The sequence below is a fragment of the Vicia villosa genome, linkage group LG3 (genome assembly GCF_029867415.1).
Source record: "Vicia villosa cultivar HV-30 ecotype Madison, WI linkage group LG3, Vvil1.0, whole genome shotgun sequence".
Lineage (NCBI taxonomy): Eukaryota > Viridiplantae > Streptophyta > Magnoliopsida > Fabales > Fabaceae > Vicia > Vicia villosa.
In genome coordinates, this window is record NC_081182.1 from 7,320,996 (window position 1) to 7,333,445 (window position 12,450).

Consider the following 12,450-nt stretch of genomic DNA (forward strand, 5'->3'; position numbering starts at 1 on the left):
CAACAACCTCATCAGCCTGATGCTCCACAACAACCTCCTCAGGCTAATGCTCCACAATCTGCTCAATAGCACGCTCCTCAACAACACACTCCTCAATAGCACACTCAACAGCATGCTCCTGGGTAACTGCATCTATCTGGCGACGTGGTGGGCAAAACTGTGTCGCCTGCTCCGCCAACCGTTTGCGATGAGAACCGGCTGCATGATGACGTCCAGCTCTAAGCTCTGAAGCCTGTGCCTCCTCATCTCTAGCACGAGTCGCTGCTGCTCTATCAACTGCCATGTCGGCTACTGTACCGTCTCTGGCTCTGTTCCTCACTGAAACAAATTTAAAAAAGGGGGAAAATTAGAAAAACTGCAAAATGCCGGAAATTTTGAAATTTCCGGTATTTTTCAAAAATATATAACTACCGGAAATTTAGAAATTTACAATAAACAATTTCCTTAAATCCCCGAAAATTTGAAATTTTCGATGGCGATTAACCAAAAATTTTGAAATTCCCGGTGGCGATTAACCGGAAATTTGAAATTTCCGGTATGCATATACCGTAAATTTTGAAAAGGTACCGTAAATCTTACTTTTTTCATGAAATTTCCGATAGTGGCACCAAATTTCCGGTATCGTCTCTAAATTTGAAAAATACGAAGATCTGACATTTGAAAATGTGTTGGAAATTTTACATGTTGGACATTTTAGTCTTTTCATTGTATTCGGGGGGTGCCACGTCTAATTGAGGGGGTAGCATGTTAAATTGTCCTCACTGTATGTGCTTGGCATAGAATTTGGTACAAATAACTTGTGACAAGTTAATAATAATAAGCATACTTGTGGTCGCATTTGAATGTGCATTTCAATTAAAAAGCCAATTCTACTTTGTATTTGCTTTGAATTTTGGAAGCATATTATCTTTCAATTTTGCAATATGACCTTAATGAAAGTAAAATGGTTATTTAAACCAATGTGACAGTTTTTTTGATCAAACAATGGACAAACTCAAGTGTTGTGAAATTATGACCCTAATTATCAAAAGAAATACCTTAACTCAATCCACCTCAAAAACCAACCATGAAAAAGTATCACGGTTTCGTTTCAAAAAGACTTTCACAAATGAATTCTTAAAGAACTCAATGTCAAGATGATACTTCCACTAGGTTAAAACCACACATGATCCAATCCCAAGCGAGCCAAAGCCTCAAATCAATATCAAGATGGGAAAACCCTAATGTAGTGATGTTTGTGACAAAAATCCCAATTACAGGGTAAAAGATTTAAGAAAAATTAGGGTGTAACAACTAGTAATAGTTTAGAATCAACCCTAATGTATGTAGTTCATGATTCACATGAATACATATCCAAGTGGAAAAGAAAGACCTTTTTGTTCTCATTGTGGTGTCCGTGGTCACATCAAGGACAAGGACAAATGCTTCAAATTACATGGTTATCTACCAGGTTAAAAGAAAGGCAAGTCTATCTCACAATAATCTGTTAATATTGTTCTTATGGATGATTCCACACTTAATACTCCTTTGAGCACAAAACAATATCAACAGCTAATTGCTTACATTCAAGAACAGCGGGGGCGTCAATTCAATATTGGATCCTCTTCTTCCGAGGATGATAGTGTTGGTATGGTTTTTACTTCCTCACATTAAAATGAATTTCCTTTAAAATCCACTTGAATAGTTAACTCAGGAGCCATTTCTCACAGCCATTTCTCACATAGTATGTTCCTTGCAAATGTATAACTCATACAAATCACTGTCAAAAAAATTTGTTACCCTCTTTAATAATTTTTAGGGAGTCTGGACAAAAATTTTACACCCTATTTTTATTAATTTTACACCTTATTTCTACTAATTTTCCTTTGATTTTGTCTAAAAATTGTGCCCTTGATTTTGTCCAAAAATTTTACACTCTGTTTTTATTAATTTTGCCCTTAATTTTGTCTAAAAATTAAAATTTTGCCCCTAATGTTGTCTACAAATCGACTAATAATGTGGGGAGTATACAACGAAAGAAGGGGTTGAGCCCGGACACGTATCCGGACTCGCTGGGCTATAGCTCCGCCCATGCATTGGCACCTACATTGTCCTCACAACTATGAGAAGTCTACTATTCATTGTTGTACATAAATAATGGTATTTTGTTCAGATGGACATAAACAATGTTTTTTTTTCAATGGTGACTTATGTGAAGAGGTGTATATGCAGCTACCTAATTATTATTACAAAATTTTTAATTTTCAGAATACTATAACAACCCAAAATATATTTGGAAAATTTATATAAGCCCTCCAAAACTAGGCATGGCAACGGGGCGGGTCGGGGATGGTTTTTACCTCCCCCAAACCCAAACCCGAATCCCCAATCAATCCCCGTTACCCACCCCAAACCCAAACGGGGATGGGGAATTAAAACCCAAATCCGTCCTTAACGGGTTCGGGTTGGGTTCGGGTATCCCCGCCCCGCCATCATGTATTTCGTAAAATCAATTTTTTTAATAAAAATATTTACTTTTTCAAAAATCAAATTACATTATAAATAACAAAATAAAACAATCTCAAAAAATTTCATACATATATTTCAAATATTTAAAATAATAAATACAAATCAAATTATTAAAACATTAGCCACATATTTAATAATATAAATTATGAAATATAAATAATAATGTACATATTGAAATAAACGGGACGAGTTCGGGGACGGGTTCGGGGTGGGTACTAGTGTCCCCATTACCCGACCCATCCCCATGTTTTCTAATCGGGAAAAACCCAAACCCGAACCCAGTCAAAGCGGGTTTTCCCCGTCAACTTCGGGGCGGGATCGGGTGTGTACCCGTGGGTCTGGGTTTTATTGCCATGTCTGTCCAAAACCCTCCTTCAATACAATTTTTTAGTTCCCCAATTTTATGGGGTTTTTGGTTTTATGAATAAACTCAAACCCTCCAAAACCTTCCTACCCAAAATCTTTTTATTCTTTTCACCAAATTCTTCCTATTTTCCAAATCCCTCTCCTCCCTTCTCCTCCAAACTCTCAAACACAGCCTAAGAGATATAAAATCAAGGGGGGGAACCTAGTTTGTAAACTCAACAAATATCTATATGGCTTGAGACAAGCTTCACGACAATGGTTTCAAAAGTTTAGCTCTACTCTTCTATTGGTTTTGAACAATGCTCTTTTCTCTTCTTCTAGATTAATGTCGATACATTAATGATATGGCAAGAACTAATAATAAATTTTGAAAATAACAAATAAAACATTTGTTCTTTTATAAAAATTAAGAAAATTTCTTTAGCCACCTCCCTATGGGGGTCACCCCCAGAAAATTCCAAAATACCCCTGCTTCGGAAGTTCATTTCCAAAAGCGTCTTTTTTTGAAAAAATTGACTTATTTCGGAAGTTCATTTCCGAAAACATTATTTCGGAAGTTCACTTCCGAAATACTGCGATTTCTGCAGATTTATCAAAACACTCCCCCTCCCCCAATCATTTACCCTAAATCAAAACAAAAAGTGGCAAAGGCGAAAATTTGTGCAAACAGAATTCCAAAGCTGCATCAAGGCTCCAATCACACTGCTAAACAACATTCAAAAGCCCTCAATCCTAACACTTTGTAAGTTTTGAAATTTTTAGATCTATTATTCAAATGCATGTTATTTAGGGTTTTAATTGCATAAATGATATATGGTTAGGTTGTTAGTAGTATTTAGGTTGTTTAGAAGCATTTTGATTTGGTTTGAAGTTTGGTTTAGGGGTCTGCCATGGAAGTTGCAGAAAACTCCATCGCAGGGGTGTTTCGGAAGTTCATTTCCGAAAACACCTCCATCCCAGTTTTCGGAAATGAACTTCCGAAATGTATCAGAAGTTCAAATTTTTTTGTTTTTTATTTTGTCTCGCATATTAATCGATTTCAATTGTTTACAGAAACATGTCAGACAATCAACCAGCACGCAGGACTGCGTCTTCTAGAGAGGGTAGGGAGTGTCCGTTTTAATTTGCAAGTACTTTATTTTTAACGCCTTTGTTTATTGTGCCTGTTTCTTTGAAGTTTGTGTCCCTTTCTTCTTTTATAAAAGGAGGTCTCATGGACCTTTCTTTCTTCATTTTTACGCAGGAATGGGTGGCGCTAAGGGAAGAAAGGGTTCTTCAAAGAAGGAGGTGAAGGAGAAGAAGAAGAAGAAGGTTTTGACTGGTTCTGCTTCTCGTCCTCTGGGGGTCCATGGCTCGGACGTGCAGACTCAGTCTTCAGGCGTGATCAACGCTGATGGTTCTGATACTGAGTGGGATGAGGATTGGTATAATTATCTTCATTCGGAGGAGTTCGCTCGTCGGGAAGAATAACGTGTTTTTATTTTGTTTGATGTGTATTTTGTAACGCTCGTCGGGCAGAATAACGTGTTTTTGTTTTGTTTGACGTGTTTTGTTTTGTTTTGTTCTGATTTCGGATTGTATCGCACAGTGTTTTTGTATTGGATTTATCATCTTAGTTTTTGGATTGTTCTGATTTCAATATGTAGATTCTTGGATTTCATCGCCGCGAACACTATCCATCTTCTGGATTATAAACATAGAACTTTGACTTTCCCAGCGCACCCCTTTGTTTGATTTTTTTGTAATGACGTCCCCTGATCAGGTAAGAAATGTGGACACATGTGCCTACGTAAGCCTTCTAAGACGGTTACCTTCTAAGAAATGTGGTAACACTTTCCTACTTAAAAGCCTACGTAACAAAAATTGGGAAGCTCCACAGCCACGCCCTATTTAAAAGAATAAAAAACCTTTTGAAATTTCGAAGTTCCCTTTTCCTTCTCCCCACCACTCTCAGACGGTTAACTTCTAAAACACTTTCCTATTTAAAAGCTTCTCACCCATTTTTCTTTCAAAATATCCCAAATCATTTTCGATCCTAAGTCTTCTTCTTTGCTTTAACGTTTTCTATCTCTTGTTACTGCTTTCATCACAATGTCTCGCCGCGGTGGAGGAAATCATCCCGAAAATCTCCGGAGTCAACCATCTCCTGCACATTCTCAACAATCATCCATCAATGCTGCAGGATCAGGCCGTGGTGGTGGTGGTCGTGGCTCTCGCGGTGGACGTACCTCTAATCCTTCTTCCTCCGGACATCCACCTCCTCCGTCATATGCTCCGGCCCCGGTTACCTCTCCTCCGTCTGTTGTTGCAGCTCCGGTTGTTCGTCCATCTGTTTCAGCGTCGTTTGTTCCATCTGTCGCAGCGCCGGTTGCTTCCTTGAGTTCGGCTCTGATCTCCATCGAGAGTCTGACTGCCGAAGTTAAACAGAAGGCTACTCTAGAGTCGGCTCCGTCGTCTCAGAAGGAAAATTGGGAAGGAAAATTCAAGTTCGTGCTAATCATTTTCAGTTGCGAGTGGCTGATAAGGATCTACACCACTATGATGTAAGTATAGTTTGCTCATAAGTTTTTTGTTGTTGTTTATTATGTTGGTAAGTTACAATGTGGTATGAATTTCTAGAGGATCAGGACTTTCTAACCTGTTGCAGCGTCTCCTCCATCGTCTTCATCCGATTAAATAAAGCGAATCGTTCTTGTTTGTTATTTTTCTTCTGTCCAGACCTTTTTTCGGAAGTGCATTTCCGAATTCCTCCAAGGGGGGTGAGTTCGGAGATGAACTTCCGAAACACCACATTTTCTGAAAATGTAACTTTATTTCGGAGATGCATCTCCGAAATCAATATTTTATATTAAAAAAAACACGTTTTCGAAAATTCATTTCCGAAAACACCTTTTTTTCAAAAAAAAAGTACCTTTTCGGAAATGAACTTCCGAAACAAGGGGTAGTGTTGTAAATTCACCAGGGGTGAGCAAGAAGGTTAGGAGGTGGGTGAAGAAATTCTCAAAATTAATAGCGTACAATACTAGGGTAAATGATGAGATGAATTCAGTACTAATTTAGAGTTTAATTTTGATGTGTTGTTAAATGTTTCTTTAATAAGTTCTCTATATCAGAAATCAGAAATAATTTTATTTGACTTATGTTAAACGCTAATTATGATTTATTTATTTTCAGAATGTTATTTCAGTTCCTTTCAATATACCAAAATGTATGTTGCATATTTTTCTATTACGTGCCCCTCAACAGTCTTACGTGCCCCTCAACAGTAAATCTTCTCTCCTTTTTATAGAATAGTGGCTCGTCTTTTTAAGTAATGGAAGTCGAGTCAATCCACCACCGTGAATGATTTTAATGTTTAGTGCAATGTTTATCAACGAAGAAGTAAAATGAAATCACTGGAATTGAATACATCAAACACTAAAGTTCGACAAACACAATCCTACCATCCACTTGCCTTTCCCAAAGTGGAGAACATTGTTTGAAATATTATAAGCAATTGCTTCCTGGAACTTAGAATGAGCCATAACTCTAGCCTAGAAAATGTTTGGTGTTATTAGGATCCAAAACTATCCCTCTTCCATGAATTTGAAATGAAAAAAAAAAAACAATACCCCTTTATGACATTTCAAGATTAGAATTGAAGACACTCCTTTTAAAGATCTCAATTTTGAAGAGCTTTGTTTGCTTTATCAGGCAAGATATTATCAGGAAGAATAAGTTCTGGTGGGATCTCACGAACAACACCCAACATAGAGTCGTATTCCTCATCTTTAGTTGCATACTTCTTACGCAGCACCTTCTCAAACGCAATTTCATCATAGGACTTCGAATTTTCAGCTGCATGGACCTGTGCAAGGTTAGTATAATTGGTGGCTGACTGGGAGATAAAAGCTATCTCTTCATTGGTGAGCTTTCTCAGAAACTTGGCTGGATTGCCTGCCCAAACCTGCAAAATATGCAAGTTTGTGTTTACAGGTCATGACTGATAGACATAGCAAGTAATTTAAAAGAAGAAAAAAAAAAAGCCTAACAAAAACAAAATCAAAATTAAGGAAGACTTTTTATCGCATGATAGATATTCATGAGCCAAGAATATGTAGTATAGCTTCAGTCTTGAAATTGGGCCAACCACGTCTGCTAAATTACTTGACTGACAACATTCAAAGGCGCTCCTCGTAATAGACAATAACATGGGAATTTTCATGTTTAAAACTCAAGCATTATTGAAGGATAAACTATATATTTATTAGATTTTTCTCCAAGAGGAAAAACATAAATAGCTTGAATCGGTGAATCTTATGATAAGACGCACGAGTAGGTATGTAAAATCATGCAGTTCAACAGGGACTGTTTAAAGACTCGGCAATGTAATAATCATGATATTTCTATCAAGTAATAGCTAAGACAAGTAACATATCTAGTAAAAGAGGGTGAAGATTTAACATGGAAGCAAAGACACTTAAAAATGGTAGTTGTATCCAAAAGGGACAACTAGTATCCATGTCATACACTTCAGATGCTCCTTACTTCACTTCACAATACTCTACCTTTATCTTTTGAATTTTTATACCTATATAGATATATATATATATATATATATATATATATATATATATATATATATATATATATATATATATATATATATATATATATATATATATATATATATATATATATATATATATATATATATATATATATATATATATATATATATATATATATATATATATATATATATATATATATATATATATATATATATATATATATATATATATATATATATATATATATATATATATATATATATATATATATATATATATATATATATATGAGAATACCATAGTAAAACTTATAAAATATTTATGTCTATATATTATATATTCAGCCTTTTAATTTAAGATTTGTCTTTTAATTTTTTTATGCCGATTCTATATATTATATTAAGGCTATGTTATGTTCTATGTCATATCATGTTTGGTCTTTTGTGATATCTGTGTTTCCTAAGGGTTTATTTTAGAACAAATCCAATCTCATACTTGACAGTAGATTTTTTTCTGCTGTGGCTGTAGATGTCAATAGTAATGACCCGGATCGCAGTGGTAGTGGTGACACGGAGAGATAGAAAAATAGCAGCTATAATACAGAATAGATGAGGTTCAAAGTTTGAAGAAAAAACAAGGGCTTTATGTTGCAGAAACCTCTTGGATACCAAAATATAATGAGATTGTTGAATAAAATTTCAAAACAACTAAATAAAATACTATGGAAAATAAACTCAGAATATTCCTCATGTATATTAAACGATCTCAATACTACAATATTTATCCTAAAAATATCTAAATAACTAATGTCCCGAAAAAAATCCTTAAACTAAATAAAACTAAAATAGAATATAATTGAAACCCCTATTCCTAGACTGGTAGTGTAGTATGCTCACTTAGACATGAAAATTATTTACAAAAATAGTTAAGAGTTAAGATTAACAGTAACAGGTACATAATCCTAATTGGGGTTAAGGGTTACCAGACAGAACACACATACCTCGCCAGATGGAATCTTTGTGTTCTGCCTCACAAGGGCTCCAGCAGCAACCATGGCATTTTTCTCAACAACTACACCATCGAGTAGAATTGCACCCATACCAACAAAAGCCTCATCCTCAACAGTACAGCCATGTAAAACAGCACTGTGACCTGCTCAGTGAAATTTGTTCCATTTGAAATTTCAATTTAATTATAGAATGTAGCACATTTTCATCATGGAAAAATATTACTCACCTACAGTAACATTATCCCCAATTATAGTAGGCAACACCTTCCCACCTAGGTTTGTCTTTGCAACATGCACCAGGGAGTTATCCTGTATGTTAGTTCCACTTCCAACTCTGATGCTGTTAACATCACCTATTCATAATGTAAAGTTTGAATATGATTTCCACATATAATTATTAAGTACAGAAACAAAGATTCACAAAAATTTCACATTTAACCTACTTTAGATGATAGGAACAATGCAACTTCCCATGAAAACAGTGTTGTAAAACATAAGAAAGACACTTTTATAGGAAATGCACAAAGTCTTTGTCTTCATTTTGCAATAAATGTATCTCATATGAAATTGGTTTTGTTTGGAAGAACAACTTAATTCAGCACTTGTAGTTATAAGCACTTATGTATAAGACAAAATAAAATCATACTATTTTCATATAAGATAAAAGCTGTTTTCATTAGTTGTCAATAAGCTGAAAACAACTTATGGATATGCCATAGGTTATTTATATGAGAACTCTCAAACATTCTCACAAATTCTTATGCTAATAGACACACTCAAACAAACAAATCCAAACATGCCCATAAAGCATTACTACAAAATCTAAGAAAGACACTTTTATTGGAGTTGCACAAAGTTGTTGTCTTCGTTTTACAATAAATGTATCTCATACGAAATTGGTTTTGTTTGGATGAACAACTTATTTCAGAGCTTATAGTCATAACTTATACGTGCTTATGTATAAGCAAATTTTATCTTATAACAAAAAGACAAAATAAAGTCAAACTATTTTCATATAAGATAGAAGTTGTTTTCATTAGTTGTCCTAGAGAGCTTATAGAAATAAGCGGAAAACAACTTATGGTTATGTAGTAAGTTATTTCTACAAGCACTCTCAAACCGTCTCACAAATTCTTATGGTAATAGATAAACTCAAATAAACAAATCCAAACATATCCATAGCATTACAAGAAAAGCATTACATCATTCAAACCAAACCATGTAGAATTCATATGTAATTGGTGAATTGAGTTCCCTTACCTCTCAATACAGATCCATACCAAACCGACGACCCCTTTCCAATCTGCACATCTCCGATAACGGCGGCACTAGGTGCAACAAACACATCCTTATCAAGAACAGGAGCCTTGTCAAAGATATTCAGCAGAGTTCGATGTCTAGACACTAAACACAACAAAGAAGAAGCAGTAAATAGCACAGAAATACCATTTGATGCAAGCCAAATTGTGGAAATGAAAATGAATTATAAATAACAAAATCTAAGATGAAATTTTCACAAAATTGAAGAAGCAATCATAGCAATGAAGAAAAAACGATAAGGGAAAAGAGAAATTGAAATTGAATTAGGAAAAAAAGGAAGAAGAAGAAGACTGACGCTGCTCTTCGATGTAATAGCCGCCGTGGAAGCGGGAACCGAGGCGATCAATGGCCTGTCCGGTACCTCGAATCCACGACCCAACGGTGTATATGGCTCTTCCAAGGGTTCCCATTTCTTGAATCAAGAGTTTAACACTTTTTTGAGTTTTGAGCTTCAGATGAGACAGAGACAAAGACTGAGAGGGCGAGGTAGACGCAAAATGAATAAATGGACAGGGCAAATTGGGGTTTTCACTAAAAATATATGCCCATTTGATTCATTATCATCAAACAAATAGTCTTTCAAATTGGATCGAGCCCAACTAACTATGTTGGCACTTGGCATGCTAAAAGCACTAAAGATATATATTTATTTCTGGTTACTCTTGCCACCCTTATATGTTGTCTCCCACCACTATAAAAAGTTATGAATGTCCTTAAAATGGAATGCACCTCCGAACATATTTTTTTAAGTCGTTTCTCAGAGTAAATTAAAGAGACACTTTGTTTCTGTCAAAATTTAATCCAGAGATATTAGAGGAATAGGTATAGTTTGGTTGTTTCTTTGGGCTTTGGGCCCTCCTAAAGCGCACAAATTAGTGGGTGCGTCCGGAGATGCATCTCTGAATATTTTTGTTTCATATCCTCACATTTTCTAAAAATTTCTCAAAACAAAATATTTGAGTTCTCACACATTCAATCTTCTCGTACATTCATTCAAGCTTCAACCATTGGAACTCTGCAATATTCATGCTTCTCCTCCTTTTCAATATCTCAAACATTCAAGCTACTTCTCATCATTTTCATTGGGTAAGTATCTCAAAATTTCATCTCTTTTGATTTTTTTGATTTGTAATTAGTTATTTAGACTGCAATAGATGTTTTAGGTACATTAGATAGTAGTTTAAACGAAATTGGTAGCCTGCAATAACATTCATGTAGGTATTTTGGAGTGTTATGGCATAAATAACGTTTCTGCCATGGAAGAGAATCGTAGGTTTGTCCGGATATGCATCTCTGAATTTGCTCTGAACTGATTTTGGAGAAGCATCTCTAGATTTGACTAAATCAAAAATTTGGTTGCTTTTGTGGAATTTTTGGATTTGTCCTGACATGTTGTTTTTATGTGTGTGTTTGTAACGTAAATGCAATGAATGAAAATAACACTGGTAGAATTAGAATAGGGTGTGTGTCCCAAACCGCGTTGGTACGACGTAAGAAGACTGCAATCAGGAGCACGAGGCAGGAAGATATTGGACTTGCCATGTCCCACTGCTAATTTGTTCATTGAGGTTATCCATTATTTCGGTCTTGCCGATTTATGTTTTGTTGCGTACATGACCATAAACTTCTGAGAGGTCATCTTTCCACCTCCCTATAGGAGAGATGACCATCACCTTGGATGAAGTTTCATGCCTGCAGCATCTTCCCATCAGGGGAGATTACTAGACCACGAAAGGATCGGGCGAGAGGAAGTCGTCGATATGATGGTCACCCATTTAGGGGCTGACCCTACTAAGGCCGCATATGAGGCCGTTGACACAAAAGGTGCTCATAATTTATTTTTTGGATGTTAAAGGTGGTGATATGCATGTTGAGTACCATCGGTAATGTGCATTGAGGTGAGGATTTTCTTTGGAAGACAAAACAGATGACATGGAGTTGCACGCTGCTTACGGTAATTTATTATTACTAATATTTTCATAATTTATTTGTTGCACTTGTCATTAATATTGTATCTGAACCATTTTCAGGGATGGATCATTTCCCACTTCTCTCGCATCACCGGGGTGGGAACCTGCTTCTAGGTACATTGAGGATTGACCACGTGTTGTCGCATTTGTTCCGTATATAGGGAATAGTACAATTGAGCCATTCAGAGTGTATATTGATCATCATGTACCAGATGACGTTTGCTTCTACCCATACGAGGGTCACCGTGAGAGGCGTCAGTTTGACGTCATTTCCTTATACTTCTGATGCCTAACATGTAGGTCCTCTCTTATGTATCCTTATATGATCGAGCGAGTGGTGCGCCAGTTTGGCTACTTGCGGATTATTCGGAGACCTCCCTGTGATTTTGCTCCTTCCGACGTTCGCCGCAGAGATCATGGTGTGATACTGGATAAATTCGAAAGTCACTTTGTACTAAAGGAGTATTGTAGGGTGTCGGATCTTGTACACTGGGCTTATACACAGCTACATGACATGGTTTTATAGGATGTCACACCCTATCATGACACCAAACGCTCATGGAAGATCACCTAGTCCAGCTAATCATGAGGTACTTGAGCCTAGGATAACCGCACCGAGATCGTGTTTACGGTATGTCGGCGTGTTGAGGAGAGGAGTAGAGGAGGCATAGAGGCGGGACTCAATGAGGATGACAGTCCCTAGTTGGTCCTCGTGGAGAACATG

General features: G+C 36.1%; 1 protein-coding gene across 1 annotated transcript; it reads right to left on the reverse strand.

Moving 5' to 3' along the window:
- Positions 1-6,256: 6,256 nt before the first annotated feature.
- Positions 6,257-10,245, reverse strand: LOC131660189 (gamma carbonic anhydrase 2, mitochondrial-like). The gene is made up of 5 exons (XM_058929365.1): positions 10,052-10,245; positions 9,697-9,840; positions 8,664-8,789; positions 8,428-8,579; positions 6,257-6,820 (listed from the first exon to the last, which is right to left on the reverse strand). Exons 1-5 carry the CDS (start codon positions 10,164-10,166, stop codon positions 6,536-6,538), a joined length of 822 nt encoding a protein of 273 aa, XP_058785348.1. The 5' UTR covers positions 10,167-10,245; the 3' UTR covers positions 6,257-6,535.
- Between the last annotated feature and the right edge of the window lie 2,205 nt (positions 10,246-12,450).